The 17,001-nt window shown below is 43.6% G+C and overlaps 1 protein-coding gene across 3 annotated transcripts in view; it reads left to right on the forward strand.

The window, feature by feature from the left end:
* The window catches only part of LOC135524568 (phosphatidylinositol 4-phosphate 5-kinase type-1 gamma-like), a 102,277-nt gene that overhangs the window by 43,754 nt on the left and 41,522 nt on the right, over positions 1-17,001 (forward strand). For all 3 annotated transcript variants that reach the window (XM_064952227.1, XM_064952229.1, XM_064952228.1), the window contains exons 2-10: positions 2,803-2,834; positions 3,572-3,658; positions 4,100-4,230; positions 4,728-4,845; positions 8,616-8,768; positions 14,999-15,298; positions 15,689-15,888; positions 16,016-16,099; positions 16,884-16,932. In XM_064952227.1, the coding sequence (XP_064808299.1) occupies positions 2,803-2,834; positions 3,572-3,658; positions 4,100-4,230; positions 4,728-4,845; positions 8,616-8,768; positions 14,999-15,298; positions 15,689-15,888; positions 16,016-16,099; positions 16,884-16,932 (1,154 nt within the window). The remainder of the gene's footprint in view (positions 1-2,802; positions 2,835-3,571; positions 3,659-4,099; positions 4,231-4,727; positions 4,846-8,615; positions 8,769-14,998; positions 15,299-15,688; positions 15,889-16,015; positions 16,100-16,883; positions 16,933-17,001) is intronic.

Raw genomic sequence — 17,001 nt, forward strand, 5'->3', positions numbered from 1 at the left:
AATTCCGAGTTAGATGACCGTTCAAAACATATTTTCCTAGTCGGAGCTCATTTTTCCCCCAGTTGTCTTGAACTCACTGAAGTCTGAGAGTCCCCAGATCTGAGTTTCCAGTTGTTTTGAACACGGAAGAATGCTAAATTGACAGCATGGCCAATGTATTCAACATTTTCTGGCCCATGTTGTTGACATGATCAATGATATGGTAGATATAATGTGATTTTACATTTTATCTGTGGCCAATGACCTTGAGCCTTCTAGGATGGGCACTTCTAATGTAATGTTCGAGCTCTAACTGTAGATTATTCAGTGGTGTGGTCTCCCCATGAGTGACAGAACACTGAGCTAATCACGATGCACCGAGAGAACATTACCAACCCCTACTCTCCGTATTTTCTGCTTGCTGCCCCACCACCACAGAAAGCACTAAGCTAGGCTGAAACACCTGCATTTTCTTACTCAAGAAAGCAAAAAAGAGACGGCTTTATTGATTTATTCTTAATTTTTTACATTGTTTGCAAACTGATATGTGACCCGTATTAATGCCAAAATACCATGCAAAACAGGCTAAACAATTAGGGCTCAAAACAGGTGGGTGTCTGCCCTGAATGACAGGTTCCAGCTGAACACCTGTAGCATAATAAGAACGGGTGTAGAGTAATAAGAACGGGTGTAGAGTAATAAGAACACCTGTAGCGTAATAAGAACGGGTGTAGAGTAATAAGAACACCTGTAGCGTAATAAGAACGGGTGTAGAGTAATAAGAACACCTGTAGCCTAATAAGAACGGGCGTAGAGTAATAAGAACACCTGTAGCGTAATAAGAACGGGCGTAGAGTAATAAGAACACCTGTAGCGTAATAAGAACGGGTGTAGAGTAATAAGAACACCTGTAGCGTAATAAGAACGGGTGTAGAGTAATAAGAACACCTGTAGCGTAATAAGAACGGGTGTAGAGTAATAAGAACACCTGTAGCGTAATAAGAACGGGTGTAGAGTAATAAGAACACCTGTAGCGTAATAAGAACGGGTGTAGAGTAATAAGAACACCTGTAGCGTAATAAGAAAGGGTGTAGAGTAATAAGAACAGGTGTCGAGTAATAAGAACACCTGTAGCGTAATAAGAATGGGTGTAGCGTAATAAGAACACCTGTAGCGTAATAAGAACGGGTGTAGAGTAATAAGAACACCTGTAGCGTAATAAGAAAGGGTGTAGAGTAATAAGAACAGGTGTCGAGTAATAAGAACACCTGTAGCGTAATAAGAATGGGTGTAGCGTAATAAGAACACCTGTAGCGTAATAAGAACGGGTGTAGCGTAATAAGAACGGGTGTAGCGTAATAAGAACGGGTGTAGAGTAATAAGAACACCTGTAGAGTAATAAGAACACCTGTAGAGTAATAAGAATGGGTGTAGAGTAATAAGAACACCTGTAGAGTAATAAGAACACCTGTAGAGTAATAAGAATGGGTGTAGAGTAATAAGAACACCTGTAGAGTAATAAGAACGGGTGTATGGTAATAAGAACACCTGTAGCGTAATAAGGACGGATGTAGAGTAATAAGAATGGGTGTAGAGTAATAAGAACACCTGTAGAGTAATAAGAATGGGTGTATGGTAATAAGAACACCTGTAGCGTAATAAGAACACCTGTAGAGTAATAAGAACGGGTGTAGTGTAATAAGAACGGTTGTAGGCATGCAGAAACAAAATGGCTCTAGTCTAGTAAGAAGATACACAGGGAAACAACCCCACTGTTCACAGGGCGAAATGACAGGGGGGCTGTTTATAAAGGTTACAGGAACAGAAGAAAACCTTGGGGTCTGCCTGGTAACAAGGAGGACAGGCTCCGCTCTCCTCGCTCTAATCATCTGCATTGGCGTGGTTGGATGTAATGTATTTTCTTTATGCAGTGTTCCAGCCTGTTTGCAGAATGATTGCATTGGCGTGTGGTTAAGGTTTAAAATCAGATTCTATGACTTTAGTCACTAGCTGGAACAGCCACAATCTGCAGAGATGCCTCCAGTGCAAGATTCATGACAATAAACGCCAACTTGCATCCACTGGTGGTAGGCATGCTTCAGCAATGCATCTTGAAGGAGTAAAACATCAATTCAGAGAACATGCAGCTTCTCCCAGCCACAACCTCCTGTCATCACACACTTTGCACGGCTGGTGAATAACACATTCTCATTGAAAATGTATTTTTTTAGGTCATTCCAATTGCATATTTACTGTCTGTGTTAATCATTTTAAATAGACATGCCTAAAATAACAGTGTTGGTCAGTTTTAAACGCCTCAGTCAGTCAGTGTCTTGACTCTTGATGTAAATCAGTCCCCTGGCATCTGATGTTCAATCATCCCAGTAGCAGTGTGTTGCTCTGTCTACGCTCCCCTCTTAGTCTACTCCTTCATTATGTTAAGTGAGTTGAGAAATTAGCTACAATTATGGATCTATTTGAGGCTGGCTGAAGAGAACAGGACAGCAGAGCTCACTGATCCATTCCTTTGTTTATGTGGCACTGTTTTCACATCACATGGCTTTATGAAATGCTAGGCTGGGGATAGATGGTACTGACTAGACTACCAGGAAGAATATGGATGGTATATTGATTTGGTAACCATTCCTTCCACTACCTGCCCCCCATTTGTTATTTGACACTGTTATTACATAATGTGTATCCTATGGGATTCCTCTTTGTTCCTTCGAACACTGATTATGTGAACTAATGGAATCACTCATAGGTCTAATGCTCTCTCTTTCTCTTTGTGTCTCTGTCTCTCTCGGTCTCTCTCTCTTTCAGATTTTTCTGCTAGAAAAGCACACATCACTGAGGTAATGTACTCACCTTTACTTGTATTGAGCCCATATGACTGTGAAATACAGCTGACTGGCATGCCCTCTATTTAAACCCCCGTCCTAATGTCTGTGTTCTGCTACACACACCATCTCCTGCTACTTTCATCCCCCTGCCTGCACTCCTTATGCTGTGTGATCTCTCTACTACTACACTTCATATAGAGGCTTCAGTATGCTCGCGGGCAGTGTGGGAATCTTCATAGGTACTGCCCCGGTCATATATTAGGTACTGCCCCGGTCATGTGCTGTGTTATAAGCCCCTTTCATTTTACACTCTGCCCTGTGATGAGAAGTGCCCCCTGTCAGTTTGTCTGTGTAATCTGGGAGGGGTTAGAAAATGGGCATGAGGGGGAGACTCAGTTCACTCACAAGGCTTTTTAGTGCCATATTTACTAAGCGGTAGCACCTGTGTTGAGTTTGCATCTGTAATTATCACGGGAATAGAAGACAAACGAAATCAAAGCTAAAAAAAACATGAAACTGACCCCTGTGTCCTCGTTCTTCTATTGATATTCAGTTTACCTTTCATTCATCCTTTTATGTGTTGTTCCCTATTGGAAAGAACAGGTGCAAACTTCCCACAGGCACTGCAAACGCTTGATAAACCTGGCCCATAGCTAGGCATCAGGTGGTGTTAGTGTTTTCACCCCATAGAAGTGAGTAAAAATCTAAATCTGTGTCTTAATCACTCTGCTCCATCCTCTGGCCAACAGCTGCCTGGTGTCTCAGGCCTCCCAGGCCAGGGGAAGAGGATGGGCCACAGGGGAGTGGATGCGTCTGGAGAGACCACCTACAAGAAGGTAGGCAGCATCTCCCCTGATTCAATTAGTCAATCAATTACAGAGTAATAACATATAGTACCTGCGCCTTGAAATGCCAACCTCCCACAAGAGCAAGCAAGCCAAGACACTGGCACAAGAAAACTCACCTGGTAATGGTCCTGTATGCATAATTAGGCTACAGCTGTGAGCAAGCAAAGTAGGGAAGAGAACCGTGAAAGCCTGCACGCTGTATGTTTACATTACGTCATTTAACAGACACTCTTATCCAAAGTGTGACTTAGAGAACAATTAGGGTTAAGTGCCTTACTCAATGGCACGTCACCTAGTCGACTCAGGGATTTGAACCAGCAACATTTTGGCTTCTGACCCAATGCTCTTAACGTCTGTCCACCGTCTGTCCACCAAGCTCAGAGTAGTTTTATCTCCACTAACCCCTACTGTCTGTCTCCTCTCCCCCAGACCACGTCGTCTGCCCTGAAAGGTGCCATCCAGCTGGGCATCGGCTACACAGTGGGCAACCTGAGCTCCAAGCCTGAGAGAGACGTCCTCATGCAGGACTTCTATGTGGTGGAGAGCGTCTTCTTTCCCAGGTAACTAAATCAGATCAGATCAAAGTTTATTGGTCGTGTACACAGTTCTGCAGATGTTATCGCCAGTGCGGTGAAATGCTTATGTTTCTAGCTCCAACAGTGCAGTAATATTTAGCAATACAATAACAATACACACATAATCCAAAAGTAAAACACATAACAAGAAATTAAGACATAATATGAATGAGCAATGTCAGAGTCCGGAATATAAATATATATGTATGTGAATGGTGTATATTGACAGTATATTCATAGAAAAGATATGTACTGCAGTAGTTAATTGCTAACCACACCATCAGGGCAGTACATAACATTGTGAAATCATTAGAACGAGACAGTCACATCATCCAGGCCTCAGACCGATCACATCCCTGATCCTGGACATGTTATTTTGATAGAAAGCAATATATATTCATATATTTACACTAGAATAGTTCCTTAGTTCATACATAGTTGTCCCGTATCTAAAGGCCTTTCTCCCCTTCTCCCCCATCCAGTGAAGGCAGCAACCTGACTCCAGCCCACCACTTCCCAGACTTCCGCTTTAAGACGTACGCTCCCGTGGCCTTCCGCTACTTCAGGGAGCTCTTTGGGATCAGGCCCGATGACTACCTGGTAAGAATAGGGAAATCTAACATTTTTAAACCATGACAACAGACATGAAAACATTGCATGACGTTAACATATTAGATGATCGGGAGGGAGGGACAGGGAGGGTTGGAGAGAATGAGAGACAGGGAGGGTTGGAGAGAATGAGGAGATTTTGGGAGAGGGAGAGATGAGCAAAGAAATACTATGTGGATGAATAGAGATATTAGGCAGGAAGAAGAACAGAATAGGGAGGGTGAGAGGAGAAACAGTATGCAGAGATGAAGAGGGCCACAGAAGGGTTGGGTTGAGGAGAGGGGGAAGGTATAAGAAGGATGGGTAGAGATGGTTAGGCCAGAGGAGGTCTGGTGGAGAGGAGGAGACAGGGTGAGTCACCGCTCCTCCCTGAGTGGGCAGCAGTCTAGAAGCTCCACAGCACACACATACAGTGCATTCGGAATGTATCCAGACCCCTTTACTTTTTCCACATTTTGTTAGGTTGCAACCTTATTATAAAATGTATTAATAATGATGACGAAGCAAAAACTGTTTTTTTTAGAAATGTTTGCTAAAAAATTTTTTTTAAATTAAACTGAAATATCACTTTTACATAAGTATTCAGACCCTTTACTCAGTACATTGTTGAAGTACATTTGGCAGCAATTACAGCCTCGAGTCTTCTTGGGTATGACGCTACAAGCTTGGCACACCTGTATTTTGGGAGTTTCTCCCATTCTTCTCTGCAGATCCTCTCAAGGTTTGTCAGGTTGGATGTGGAGCGTTGCTGCACAGCTATTTCCAGGTCTCTCCAGAGATGTTAAATCAGGTTCAAGTCCAAGCTCTGGCTGGGCCACTCAAGGACATTCAGAGATTTGTCCCGAAGCCGCTCCTGTGTTGTCTTGGCTGTGTGCTTAGGGTCGTTGTCCTGTTTGAAGGTGAACCTTCGCCCCCAGTCTGAAGTCCTGAGCGCTCTGGAGCAGGTTTTCATCAAGGATCTATCTGTACATCTTTGCCTCAATCCTGACTCGTCTCCCAGTCCAAACATCCCCATAGCATGATGCTGCCTCCATCATGCTTCACCATAGGGATGGTGCCAGGTTTCCTCCAGACATGATGCTAGACATTCAGGCCATAGAGTTCAACCTTGGTTTCATCAGACCAGAGAATTTTGCTATTCATGGTCTGAGAGTCTTTAGGTGCCTTTTAATGAAGAGTGGCTTCCTTCTAGCCACTACATAAAAGCCTAATTGGTGGAGTGCTGCAGAGATGGTTGTCCTTCTGGAAGGTTCTCCCATCTCCACAGAGGAACTCTAGAGCTCTGTCAAAGTGACCATCGGGTTCTTGGTCACCTCCCTGACCAAGGCCCTTCTCCCCTGATTGCTCAGTTTGACCGGGCGGCGAGCTCAAGGAAGAATCTTGGTGGTTCCAAACTTCTTCAATTTAAGAATGATAGAGGCCTTTGTGTTCTTAGGGAAGTTTGATGCTGCAGAAATGTTTTGGTACCCTTCCCCAGATCTGGGGCTCCCGAGTGGCGCAGCTGTCTAAGGCACTGCATCTCCGTGCAAGAGGCGTCACTGCAGTCCCTGGTTTGAATCCAGGTTGCATCACATCCGGCCGTGATTGGAAGTCCCATAGGGCGGCGCACAATTGGCCCAGCATCATCCGGATTTGGCCGCGGTTGGCCGGCATTGTAAATAAGAATCTGTTCTTAACAGACTTGCCTAGTTAAATTAAATAAATAAATCAAATCTGTGCCTTGACACAATCCTGTCTCAGTGCTCTACGGACAATTATTTTTGATCTCATGACTTGGTTTTTGCTCTGACATGTGCTGTCAACTTTGGAACCTTGTATAGGCAGGTGTGTGCCTTTCCAAATCATGTCCAATCAATTGAATTTACCACAGTTGGACTCCAATCAAGTTGTAGAAACATCTCAAGGATGATCAATGGAAACAGGATACACCTGAGCTCAGTTTCGAGTCTCATAGCAAAGGGTCTGAATACTTATGTAAATAAGGTATTTCTGGTTTTTGTTTATATACATTTACAAAAATGTCTAAAAACCTGTTTTCACTTTGTCATTAAGGGCGATTGTGTGTAGATTCCTGAGGAAATTGTTTTCTTTAATCCATTTCAGAATAAGGCTGTAACGTAACAAAATGTAGATGATGTCAAGGGTCTGACTACTCTCTGACTGCACTGTACCTCTGATTATTGTGTGTGTGTGTGTGTGTGTGTGTGCGCCGTGTCTCTGTGTATGTATAATTGTCGGAGTAGGATACATACATGTCCTTGTGTGTGTTTCGATATGCCATAATAATGCACTCAGTGTGTGTGTGAGTTTGACAGGCACAGCGTCATCCCTCATGGCCCTTGTCACGTTGTTTCAGTCTTGCCTGACTGGCTGTGTGTGTTCGTCTGTGAACATGCCCCTCCTGCCTTCTAGACGATATGATTATACAACTGCCTGTGTTTTTAGGATGCTGTCATGCTCCTGTGTGTATTCGGTGTCTGTCTCCCTCGGAGGGTCTGCATTTAGTGTGTGTGTGTGTGTGTGTGTGTGTGTGTGTGTTTGTGGCCCTGGGTGTGTGTGCAGTGTTCCTGCCTCAGTGATTAATCACAGTGCCTGGAGCTCAAGCTCTCTGCACTCAGGGTCTTGCTCTCCCTTCCTTCCTTCCTGCCTCACTGTCTCTCTCTCTTTCTCTTCACTCTTTCTCCCTTCCTCCATTCTCATCTTTCTCTGTTTATTTATTTCTCTCTTTCCCCTCTCCCCTTCTTTCTCTCTCTCATTTTCACTCTCCTTCCTCTCTCTTGTGCTCTCTCTCTCCCTGCTCTCATCTTCCCCTCTTGTCATCCCCTATTCCCCACACTGTCTGATTGGGATACGCCTGCAAGAAGGGATGATTCATCAGGCTGTGCATTTCAGAGGGTGATGGATTGTGGTGAAACAATTAAAAGCTTCATATCTAACCCCCAAAAGTTATTTGTTTTCAATCTGACAATGTATAATTTCAGTTGGTTAAAAGCACTGAAAAAATACAATCTGTCACTGTGTGGTGTGTGTGGCCCTCTATCCCACAGCCTGCTGCCCACTCCCTCCCTCTCAGTCCAGGCCTGCTGACATCAGTGAGCTGCACAGCAGGCTCTGTAGCACCCTGACTGGGAGTGTGATCTCCCCCACCAGACAGGCAGGCACCCCGGCACGCCTGGAGAGAGACTGGGAAGAGAATCAGGAGAGACAGGAGGGGCAGAGAGGGTTGGAGAGAATGAGGAGATTTTGGGAGAGGGAGAGATGAGCAAAGAAATACTATGTGGATGAATAGAGATATTAGGCAGGAAGAAGAACAGAATAGGGAGGGTGAGAGGAGAAACGGTATGCAGAGATGAGGAGGGCCACAGAAGGGTTGGGTTGAGGAGAGGGGGAAGGTATAAGAAGGATGGGTAGAGATGGTTAGGCTAGACGAGATCTGGTGGAGAGGAGGTCTGGTGGAGAGGAGGAGACAGGGTGAGTCACCGCTCCTCCCTGAGTGGGCAGCAGTCGAGAAGCTCCACAGCACACACATACCTCCGATTAGTGTGTGTGATGTGTGTCTCTGTGTATGTATACTTGTCAGAGTGCATGTTTGTACCTGTGTATGTTTCAATCTGCAAAAATGATGCAGTCAAAGTGTATGTGTCTGTGTGTCTGCAGTATTCCCTGTGTAGCGAGCCCCTGATTGAGTTGTCCAACCCCGGGGCCAGTGGCTCTGTGTTCTACCTGATGCAGTCAAAGTGTATGTGTCTGTGTGTCTGCAGTATTCCCTGTGTAACGAGCCCCTGATTGAGTTGTCCAACCCCGGGGCCAGTGGCTCTGTGTTCTACCTGACCAAGGACGATGAGTTCATCATCAAGACCGTTATGCACAAGGAGGCCGAGTTTCTACAGAAGCTGCTGCCTGGCTACTACATGGTGAGATATGACCCCCCCCCCCCCCCCACACACACACACACACACACACACACACACACACACTGCATCGTTCCACTCACTCACAAGAGGCAATCTTTTCTGATGAATCGCACATCTCGTCGGTCCTTGTCACGTATTGGCTATTGCAGCAGATGACCACACGGGTTCCACTCCTATCAGCTAAAAACAAGAAGTGGCTCCACTGGACAATTGAGGAGTGGAAAAACATTTCCTGATGAATCCCTGTTCCTGTTGCGTCATGCTGATGGCAGAGTCCGGATTTGGCATAAACAGCGTGGGTCCATGGCCGCATGCTGCCTGCTGTCAACAGTACAGTACAGGCTGGTGGTGTAATGGTGTTGGGAATGTTTTCCTGGCACACGTTAAGTCCCTTGATACCAATTGAGCAAAGTTCAGGCTGTTCTGGAGGCAAAGCAGGTCCGACCAGGTACTAGTGTATGTCCATGTTTCTATTTTAGATTTCTATTTTCCGTGGGGATAAGCTTATGTATATTCATGTACTAACAGGCATGGAAACCGAGCAGGAATTTACCCACGTTTGAAGGGAAATGCCCTCAAGCATTAGTATATGACAACAGGAAGACATTTACACTGACCTTTTCCACCATTTTGGCTCCAGACCATTGCAGTTACACGATTCCAATGGGTGTTAGGTGTGCATGCTAATGAGCCATGAGGGATTGTGAGCCATGCGGGTTCACTGTGGCCAGAGGCCATAGCAGACTGAGACTAAGACTGAGACACATAGCGGAGACAGGCAGGCACACACAGAGAGGCAGTAGAACAGCTCTACACGTCTGCTGACAGGACTGGGTTGGGCTGGGGGCCTGATGTAAAACATGGTGATGTAACAAACGTCAGTGCCACCCCCTCACACTTGTTTTCCACTCTCTCATGGCATCATTCTACATGCCTGTTTTCCCCCCATACTTTTGTAATCAGCAATGCCAAGCTCGATTCTCTGTCATGCTTTCACTTGCTCTTACTCTCTCTCTCCCTCTCACATCCCAGTACACCACTCTTTTATTGCATGCTTTAAAATGACCTTATTTGTATATATTTTTTTAAAACATTTTTTTGGAATGTGGAATTTGGAATCTCTTACACTCTCTCACCCTCTCACATCTTACTCTCTCTCACCCTCTCATCTCTTTCTTTTTCTCTTCCTCTCATATCTTTCTTTTTCTCTCCCTCTCACATCTCTTACCCTCTCACCAAATCATCTCTTTCTTTTTCTCTCCCTCACATCTTTCTTTTTCTCTCCCTCTCACATCTCTTACTCTCTCTCACCCTCTCACATCTGTCTTTTTCTCTCCCTCTCACATCTGTCTTTTTCTCTCCCTCTCACATCTGTCTTTTTCTCTCCCTCTCACATCTGTCTTTTTCTCTCCCTCTCACATCTTTCTTTTTCTCTCCCTCTCACATCTTTCTTTTTCTCTCCCTCTCACATCTTTCTTTTTCTCTCCCTCTCACATCTTTCTTTTTCTCTCCCTCTCACATCTTTCTTTTTCTCTCCCTCTCACATCTCTTACTCTCTCTCACCCTCTCACATCTCTTACTCTCTCACCCTCTCACATCTCTTACTCTCTCTCACCCTCTCACATCTTTCTTTTTCTCTCCCTCTCACATCTCTTTCTCACCCTCACATCTTTCTCTCCCCCTCTATTAGAGGTCGACCGATTATGATTTTTAAATACCGATACCGATTATTGGAGGACTAAAAGAAGCCGATACCGATTATTGGAGGACTAAAAGAAGCCGATGCCGATTTATTGGAGGACTAAAAGAAGCCGATACCGATTATTGGAGGACTAAAAGAAGCCGATGCCGATTATTGGAGGACTAAAAGAAGCCGATGCCGATTATTGGAGGACTAAAAGAAGCCGATGCCGATTATTGGAAGACTAAAAGAAGCCGATGCCGATTATTGGAGGACTAAAAGAAGCCGATGCCGATTATTGGAGGACTAAAAGATGCCGACTATTGCAGGACTAAAAGAAGCCGATGCCGATTATTGCAGGACTAAAAGAAGCCGATGCCGATTATTGCAGGACTAAAAGAAGCCGATGCCGATTAATGCTGAATTAACACTTATTTTAACTTAATATAATACATCAATAAATCAATTTAGTCTCAAATTGTCAGGCATATGTGTATAGGTGGCAGGGATGTCAGGTGCAGGAGAGTCAAACGAGGTGTGTAAAATGGAGTCTTTTAATAAAGTCCAAGTAACATGCTCCATAACACTAAATAGACAAATGAATAATAAAATAAATATGGGTACGAAGACCCGTCGCGCACCTATACAACAAGCAACTACACTGACAATAGAACAATCTCTGACAAAGACATGAGGGGAAACAGAGGGTTAAATACACAACAGGTAATGAATGGGATTGAAAACAAGACAAAACCAATGGAAAATGAAAAATGGATCAATGATGGCTAGAAGACCGGTGACGTCGGAAGCCGAGCACCGCCCGAACAAGGAGAGGCAACGACTTCGGCAGAAGTCGTGACACAAATAAATAATGAAACATGTTAAATTTGGTTTAAATAATGCAAAAACAAAGTGTTGGAGAAGAAAGTAAAAGTGCAATATGTTCCATGTAAAAAAGCTAACTTTTAAGTTCCTTGCTCAGAACATATGAAAGCTGGTGGTTTCTTTTAACATGAGTCTTCAATATTCCCAGGTAAGAAGTTTTAGGTTGTAGTTACTATAGGACTATTTCTCTCTATACCATTTGTATTTCATATACCTTTGACTTTTGGATGTTCTAATAGGTACTTTAGTATTGTCAGACTAATCTCAGGAGTTGATAGGCTTGAAGTCGTAAACAGCGCAGTGCTTGAAGCACAGCGAAGAGCTGCTGGCAAACGCACGAAAGTGCTGTTTGAATGAATGCTTACGAGCCTGCTGCTGCCTACCACCGCTCAGTCAGACTGCTCTATCAAATCATAGACTTCATTATAATATAATAACACACAGAAATACGAGCCTTAGGTCATTAATATGGTCAAATCCGGAAACTATCATTTCGAAAACAACATTTATTATTTCAGTGGAATACGGAACCGTTCCGTATTTTATTTAACGGGTGGCATCCCTAAGTCTAAATATTCCTGTTACATTGCACAACCTTCAATGTTATGTCATAATTACGTAAAATTCTGGCAAATTAATTACGGTCTTTGTTAGGAAGAAATGGTCTTCACACAGTTCGCAACGAGCCGGGCGACCCAAACTGCTGCATATACCCTGACTCTGTTGGACAGAACGCAAGATAAGTGACACAATTTCCCTAGTTAAAAGAAATTCATGTTAGCAGGCAACATTAACTAAATATGCAGGTTTAAAAATATATACTTGTGTATTGATTTTAAGAAAGGCATTGATGTTTATGGTTAGGTACACATTGGTGCAACGGCAGTGCTTTTTTCACGAATGTGCTTGTTAAATCACCCGTTTGGCTGTGATTCAGTAGGCTGTGATTCAATGATAAATTAACAGGCACCGCATCGATTATTTGCAATGCAGGACAAGCTAGATAAACCAATAATATCATCAACCATGTGTAGTTAACTAATGATTATGTTAAGATTGATTGTTTTTAATAAGATATGTTTAATGCTAGCTAGCACCTTACCTTGGCTCCTTGCTGCACTCTCATAACAGGTAGTCAGCCTGCCACGCAGTCTCCTTGTGGAGTGCAATGTAATCAGCCATAATCAGTGTCCAAAAATGCAGATTACTGATTATTATGAAAACTTGAAATCGGCCCTAATTAAATTGGCCATTCCTATTAATCGATCGACCTCTACTCTCTATCCCCCTCTTTCATCCCCTGCTTTCTCTCTCATGTGACTCTCTCTTGTTGACTTGTCAGCGCTGTTCCCTCCACTCAGGGACAGAGGGGGCATGTGTTGCTGGATGATGGGAATTCACTCCCTCTGTTTCTTTCCGTCTCTCGCTCTCTTGGTCTCATGCCCCCAGTCTGTCTCTGTTGTGAAGATCACTGGTTGTGGCCTAAAAGCCTGAAGGCCTTATAGCTTGCTGTTGGAGCCCTGTGACCCCTCCGGCCCCCTCCTTCCTCTGTCTCTCTCTCTGTCTCTTCCCGTCTCTCTCCTTCCTCTCTCTCTCTCTGTGTGTCTGCCAGGAGTTGCACTCTTTGAGTGGATAAGAAGCTGGCTCCTGGTAATAACTTTAATGGGATTCTGTCATTACTTTTAATGTTTAAGGAATGTGTGTTGCTTGGCTAACCTCACTTATTTGGGTTGACTACTTAAATATTTAAAGCAGAGTGATGAAATGGAGATAGTTTTACGAAATTGTGAATTAGGTTAGTTTAAACGTCTCGTACTTTGCGTTACTGCTTTTGGTATTTTTTGGCTACTCTTGTGTTGTGAATATTTTGCAGGGGTGAGGTTGGTTTGGTCTTGAGGAATCATGTGGTACTGTGATGGGGCTGGCCTTACTCAACCACCTAAATGGATACTTTGGGATTTTGGCAATGAGGATGTCATTTTTATGTTTCTGCGTGCAGTATGAAGTTGCTAACTAGCGTCAGCGCAATGACTGAAAGTATCTGCTAGGTAGCATGCTAGTAGATACCCATAGACTTCCAGTCATTACATCCTTGAAACTAGACACAGAGACATAACTCCCAAGTGGCGCAGTGGTCAAAGGCACTGCATCTCAGTGCTAGAGGCGTCACCACAAATCCTGGTTTAATCCCTGGCTGTATCACAACCGGCTGTGATTGGGAGTCCCATAGGGCGGCGCACAATTGGCCCAGCGTTGTTAGGGTTCGGCCGGGGTAGACCGTCATTGTAAAATTAGATTTTGTTCTTAATTTGGGATAGGGGGCAGCATTTTCACTTTTGGATGAATAGCGTGCCCAGAGTGAACTGCCTCCTACTCAGTCCCAGATGCTAATATATGAATATTATTAGTAGTATTGGATAGAAAACCCTCTGAAGTCTCTAAAACGGTTTGAATGATGTCTGTGAGTATAACAGAACTCATATGCCAGGCAAAAACCTGAGAAAAAAATCCAAACAGGAAGTGGGAAATCTGAGGTTTGTAGTTTTTGAACTCGCCCCTATTAAATACACAGTGGGATATGGGTTATTTTGCACTTCCTAGGGCTTCCACAGGCTGCTCATGTGAAGGGGGGCCTGATGGGAGCTGTTTGACTAAGGGGTCTGCCTACAGCCTCGTTCTCAGTAACACGCTTTCACTTGAGAGGTAGCTCTCGTTCTATTGCTTTTCTACAGACAATGGACTTATTTGGTTGGAACATTATTGAACTTTTATGATAAAAACATCCTAAAGATTGATTCTATACTTAGTTTGACAAGTTTCTTCGACCTGTAATATAACTTTTTGTACGTTTCGTCCGAATGGACCAGATCGCGCTTTTGGATTTGTTTACCAAACGCCCTAACAAAAGAAGCTATTGGATATAAATGGACATAAATGATGGACATTATCGAACAAAACAAGCATTTATTGTGGATCTGCGATTCCTGGGAGTGCATTCTGATGAAGATCATCAAAGTTAATTGAATATTTATAATGCTATTTATGAATAATGTTGACTTCCCAACATGGTGGATATTTATCTGGCTGGTTTGGGCTCTGAGCGCCTCAGATTATGCTTTTTCTGACAGGTTTTTTGAAATCTGACACAGCGGTTGCATTAAGGAGAAGAGTATCTAAAGTACTTGCATACTTGTATGTTTGAGAAATTTGATTTATGAGATTTCTGTTGATTTGTATTTGGCACCCTGCAATTTCATTGGCTGTTGGCGAGGGGTTCCGCTAGCGGAACGGGGTAAATAAAGGTTAAATAACATTTGTAACCATGAGTTAATCGGACTCTAGGGAAGTAGATAAAGGGCCTCATTGCCAAAATCCTGAAATATCCATTTAAAAAGGCTTAAAAACAAAGACTGAGATAAAAACTGTTCAAAATGATTGTATGTATTGCCTTTCCAAATCAAGTTAAAACCATTAAAAAAACTGTGGCTCACATAGCTCACAAACATTGCAGGCACATCTATTTTAAAGAGCAGGTTACCTAATTACCAGGGTTAAAATGAAAGGTACCAAATCATGGACTGTTTTCTTCAAAACTATCCTGTGCTCTTGGTAATGTTGGTCTTTTTCTTACTGCATCTTTCTCTCTTTTCCTCCCTCTCTCCAGAACCTCAACCAGAACCCTCGTACCCTGCTCCCCAAGTTCTTCGGCCTGTACTGCATCCAGTCTGGCGGTAAGAACATCCGCATGGTGGTCATGAACAACGTCCTACCGCGCGCCGTCCGCATGCACCTCAAGTTTGACCTGAAGGGCTCCACGTACAAACGCTGTGCCTCCAAGAAGGAGAGACAGAAGGCCAAGCCCACCTTCAAAGACCTGGACTTCATGCAGGACCTGCAGGATGGCCTGATGCTGGACCAGGATATGTACAGCGCTCTGGTCAAGACACTGCAGAGAGACTGTCTGGTGAGGAAAACAAGCCAGGTTTAGGACCCATTGCTATCAGGGTTTAAATTACACATTGACATAATTTTTAACTTCGCATCTACAGTTGAGGGCACTAAAAACACTACTTGCTGCAGCAAGGTATATTATTAATATTGTCAATTCCTTTGACGTCGAGCAGCAAGTTATTAATTAAATATATTTCTGAAATATGCCCCTGACTGTGCAGTTACATCCCCTGTGAAGCAAATGTTTTATACTACGCTGCAGTACAGGTTAACTTTTTAATACCCCCATTTGTAATAGAAAAGATAATTGAGGAGGATCCCATTGACGTGTCGACCAATCATAGGGCTCATAGGCCTGGCACAGTCCTATAACTGAAACCTATTTATCTGTGTCTATTTCCAGGTGCTGGAGAGCTTTAAGATCATGGACTACAGCTTGCTGCTGGGGGTCCATAACATCGACCAGGCAGAGCGGGAGCAGCAGATGGAAGGAGGAGAGAAGGATGAGAAGAGGCCCGTGGCCCAGAAGGCCCTCTACTCCACCGCCATGGAGTCCATCCAGGGAGGGGCCGCCTGCGGAGAGTCTATCGACACTGACGACACGTGAGTGACTGACCTGTGACCGGCTGGGGTGTTTGAGTGTTGCTAGCTGTCTCCTTGTAGCTCTCTCTACCCTCTCTGTTTGTCAGTGCCACTCTTTGTATCTGACTCTCTTCATGTTTGTCTGTAGGATGGGCGGCATCCCAGCAGTCAATGGGAAAGGAGAGCGTCTACTCCTCTACATCGGAATCATCGACATCCTGCAATCGTACAGGTATTCACAAATATCATACAGAATCGTGTTCATTAGGTCACATTGTAGCAAAATGTTTTGGAACGGAAACTAAAACAAACGTTTCTTATTGGACAAGTTCGGGTAGTCCCTATCTGTAGCAGTATATTTTTTTTTATCTTTGGTGCATAATAAATGTGACCCAGGTAACTATATTATAACTCATTCAGTCACTATCTGTCTTGTAGAATCAGCCTGCCAGCATCATAAGATGATCAAATATTCAGCCTCCATCAGCATATAAAGCAACAGCCTGTAGCCTGTTTATATTTGTCTCTGTGACCTTAACCCCCTAAGGTCAATGTCTGCGCCCCCGTGAAAATGTAATTAGCATAATACAAACATCGAAAAATCCCAAACATTTATGGAAGTATATATGGAGACTATTTAGTGACAAAAATAAGGGGTTCAATACATGTCTCAGATATTGGACAGACACTTCAGAACACATTTCCTTTAGATGTTTTTTGGGGGGGACTATCTGTTGTTCCATGTAGTGAATGTGTTATTCAATGCATTTCTACGGGCTAATAGCAGTAAGGCCAAATAAACATTTTCATCAAATAATTTTTGTATATATTTTTTTGATACTTCAAAGGGTCTAAACATTCAAAATCAAATAGCAAAATGATCCTTGGTATGACCTTCTTAAAACAATTCCATATAGCTTAGTAGTACCCCCACCCCTGCTCCGACTTAGACTCTGACGGGTTAATCGATTTTTAATACCAAACGTTTGAAGTGTTGTTTCTCTTTCCGGCTCCAGGTTAATAAAGAAACTGGAGCACACGTGGAAGGCTTTGGTTCACGATGGGGTGAGTTTAACCATAATGAGCCTTCTTTATTTGTATTTCCTAGTACAGTCAGTCTGGGCTATGTAATCA

Source organism: Oncorhynchus masou, chromosome 31, assembly GCF_036934945.1.
Source record: "Oncorhynchus masou masou isolate Uvic2021 chromosome 31, UVic_Omas_1.1, whole genome shotgun sequence".
Classification (NCBI taxonomy): Eukaryota; Metazoa; Chordata; class Actinopteri; order Salmoniformes; family Salmonidae; genus Oncorhynchus; species Oncorhynchus masou.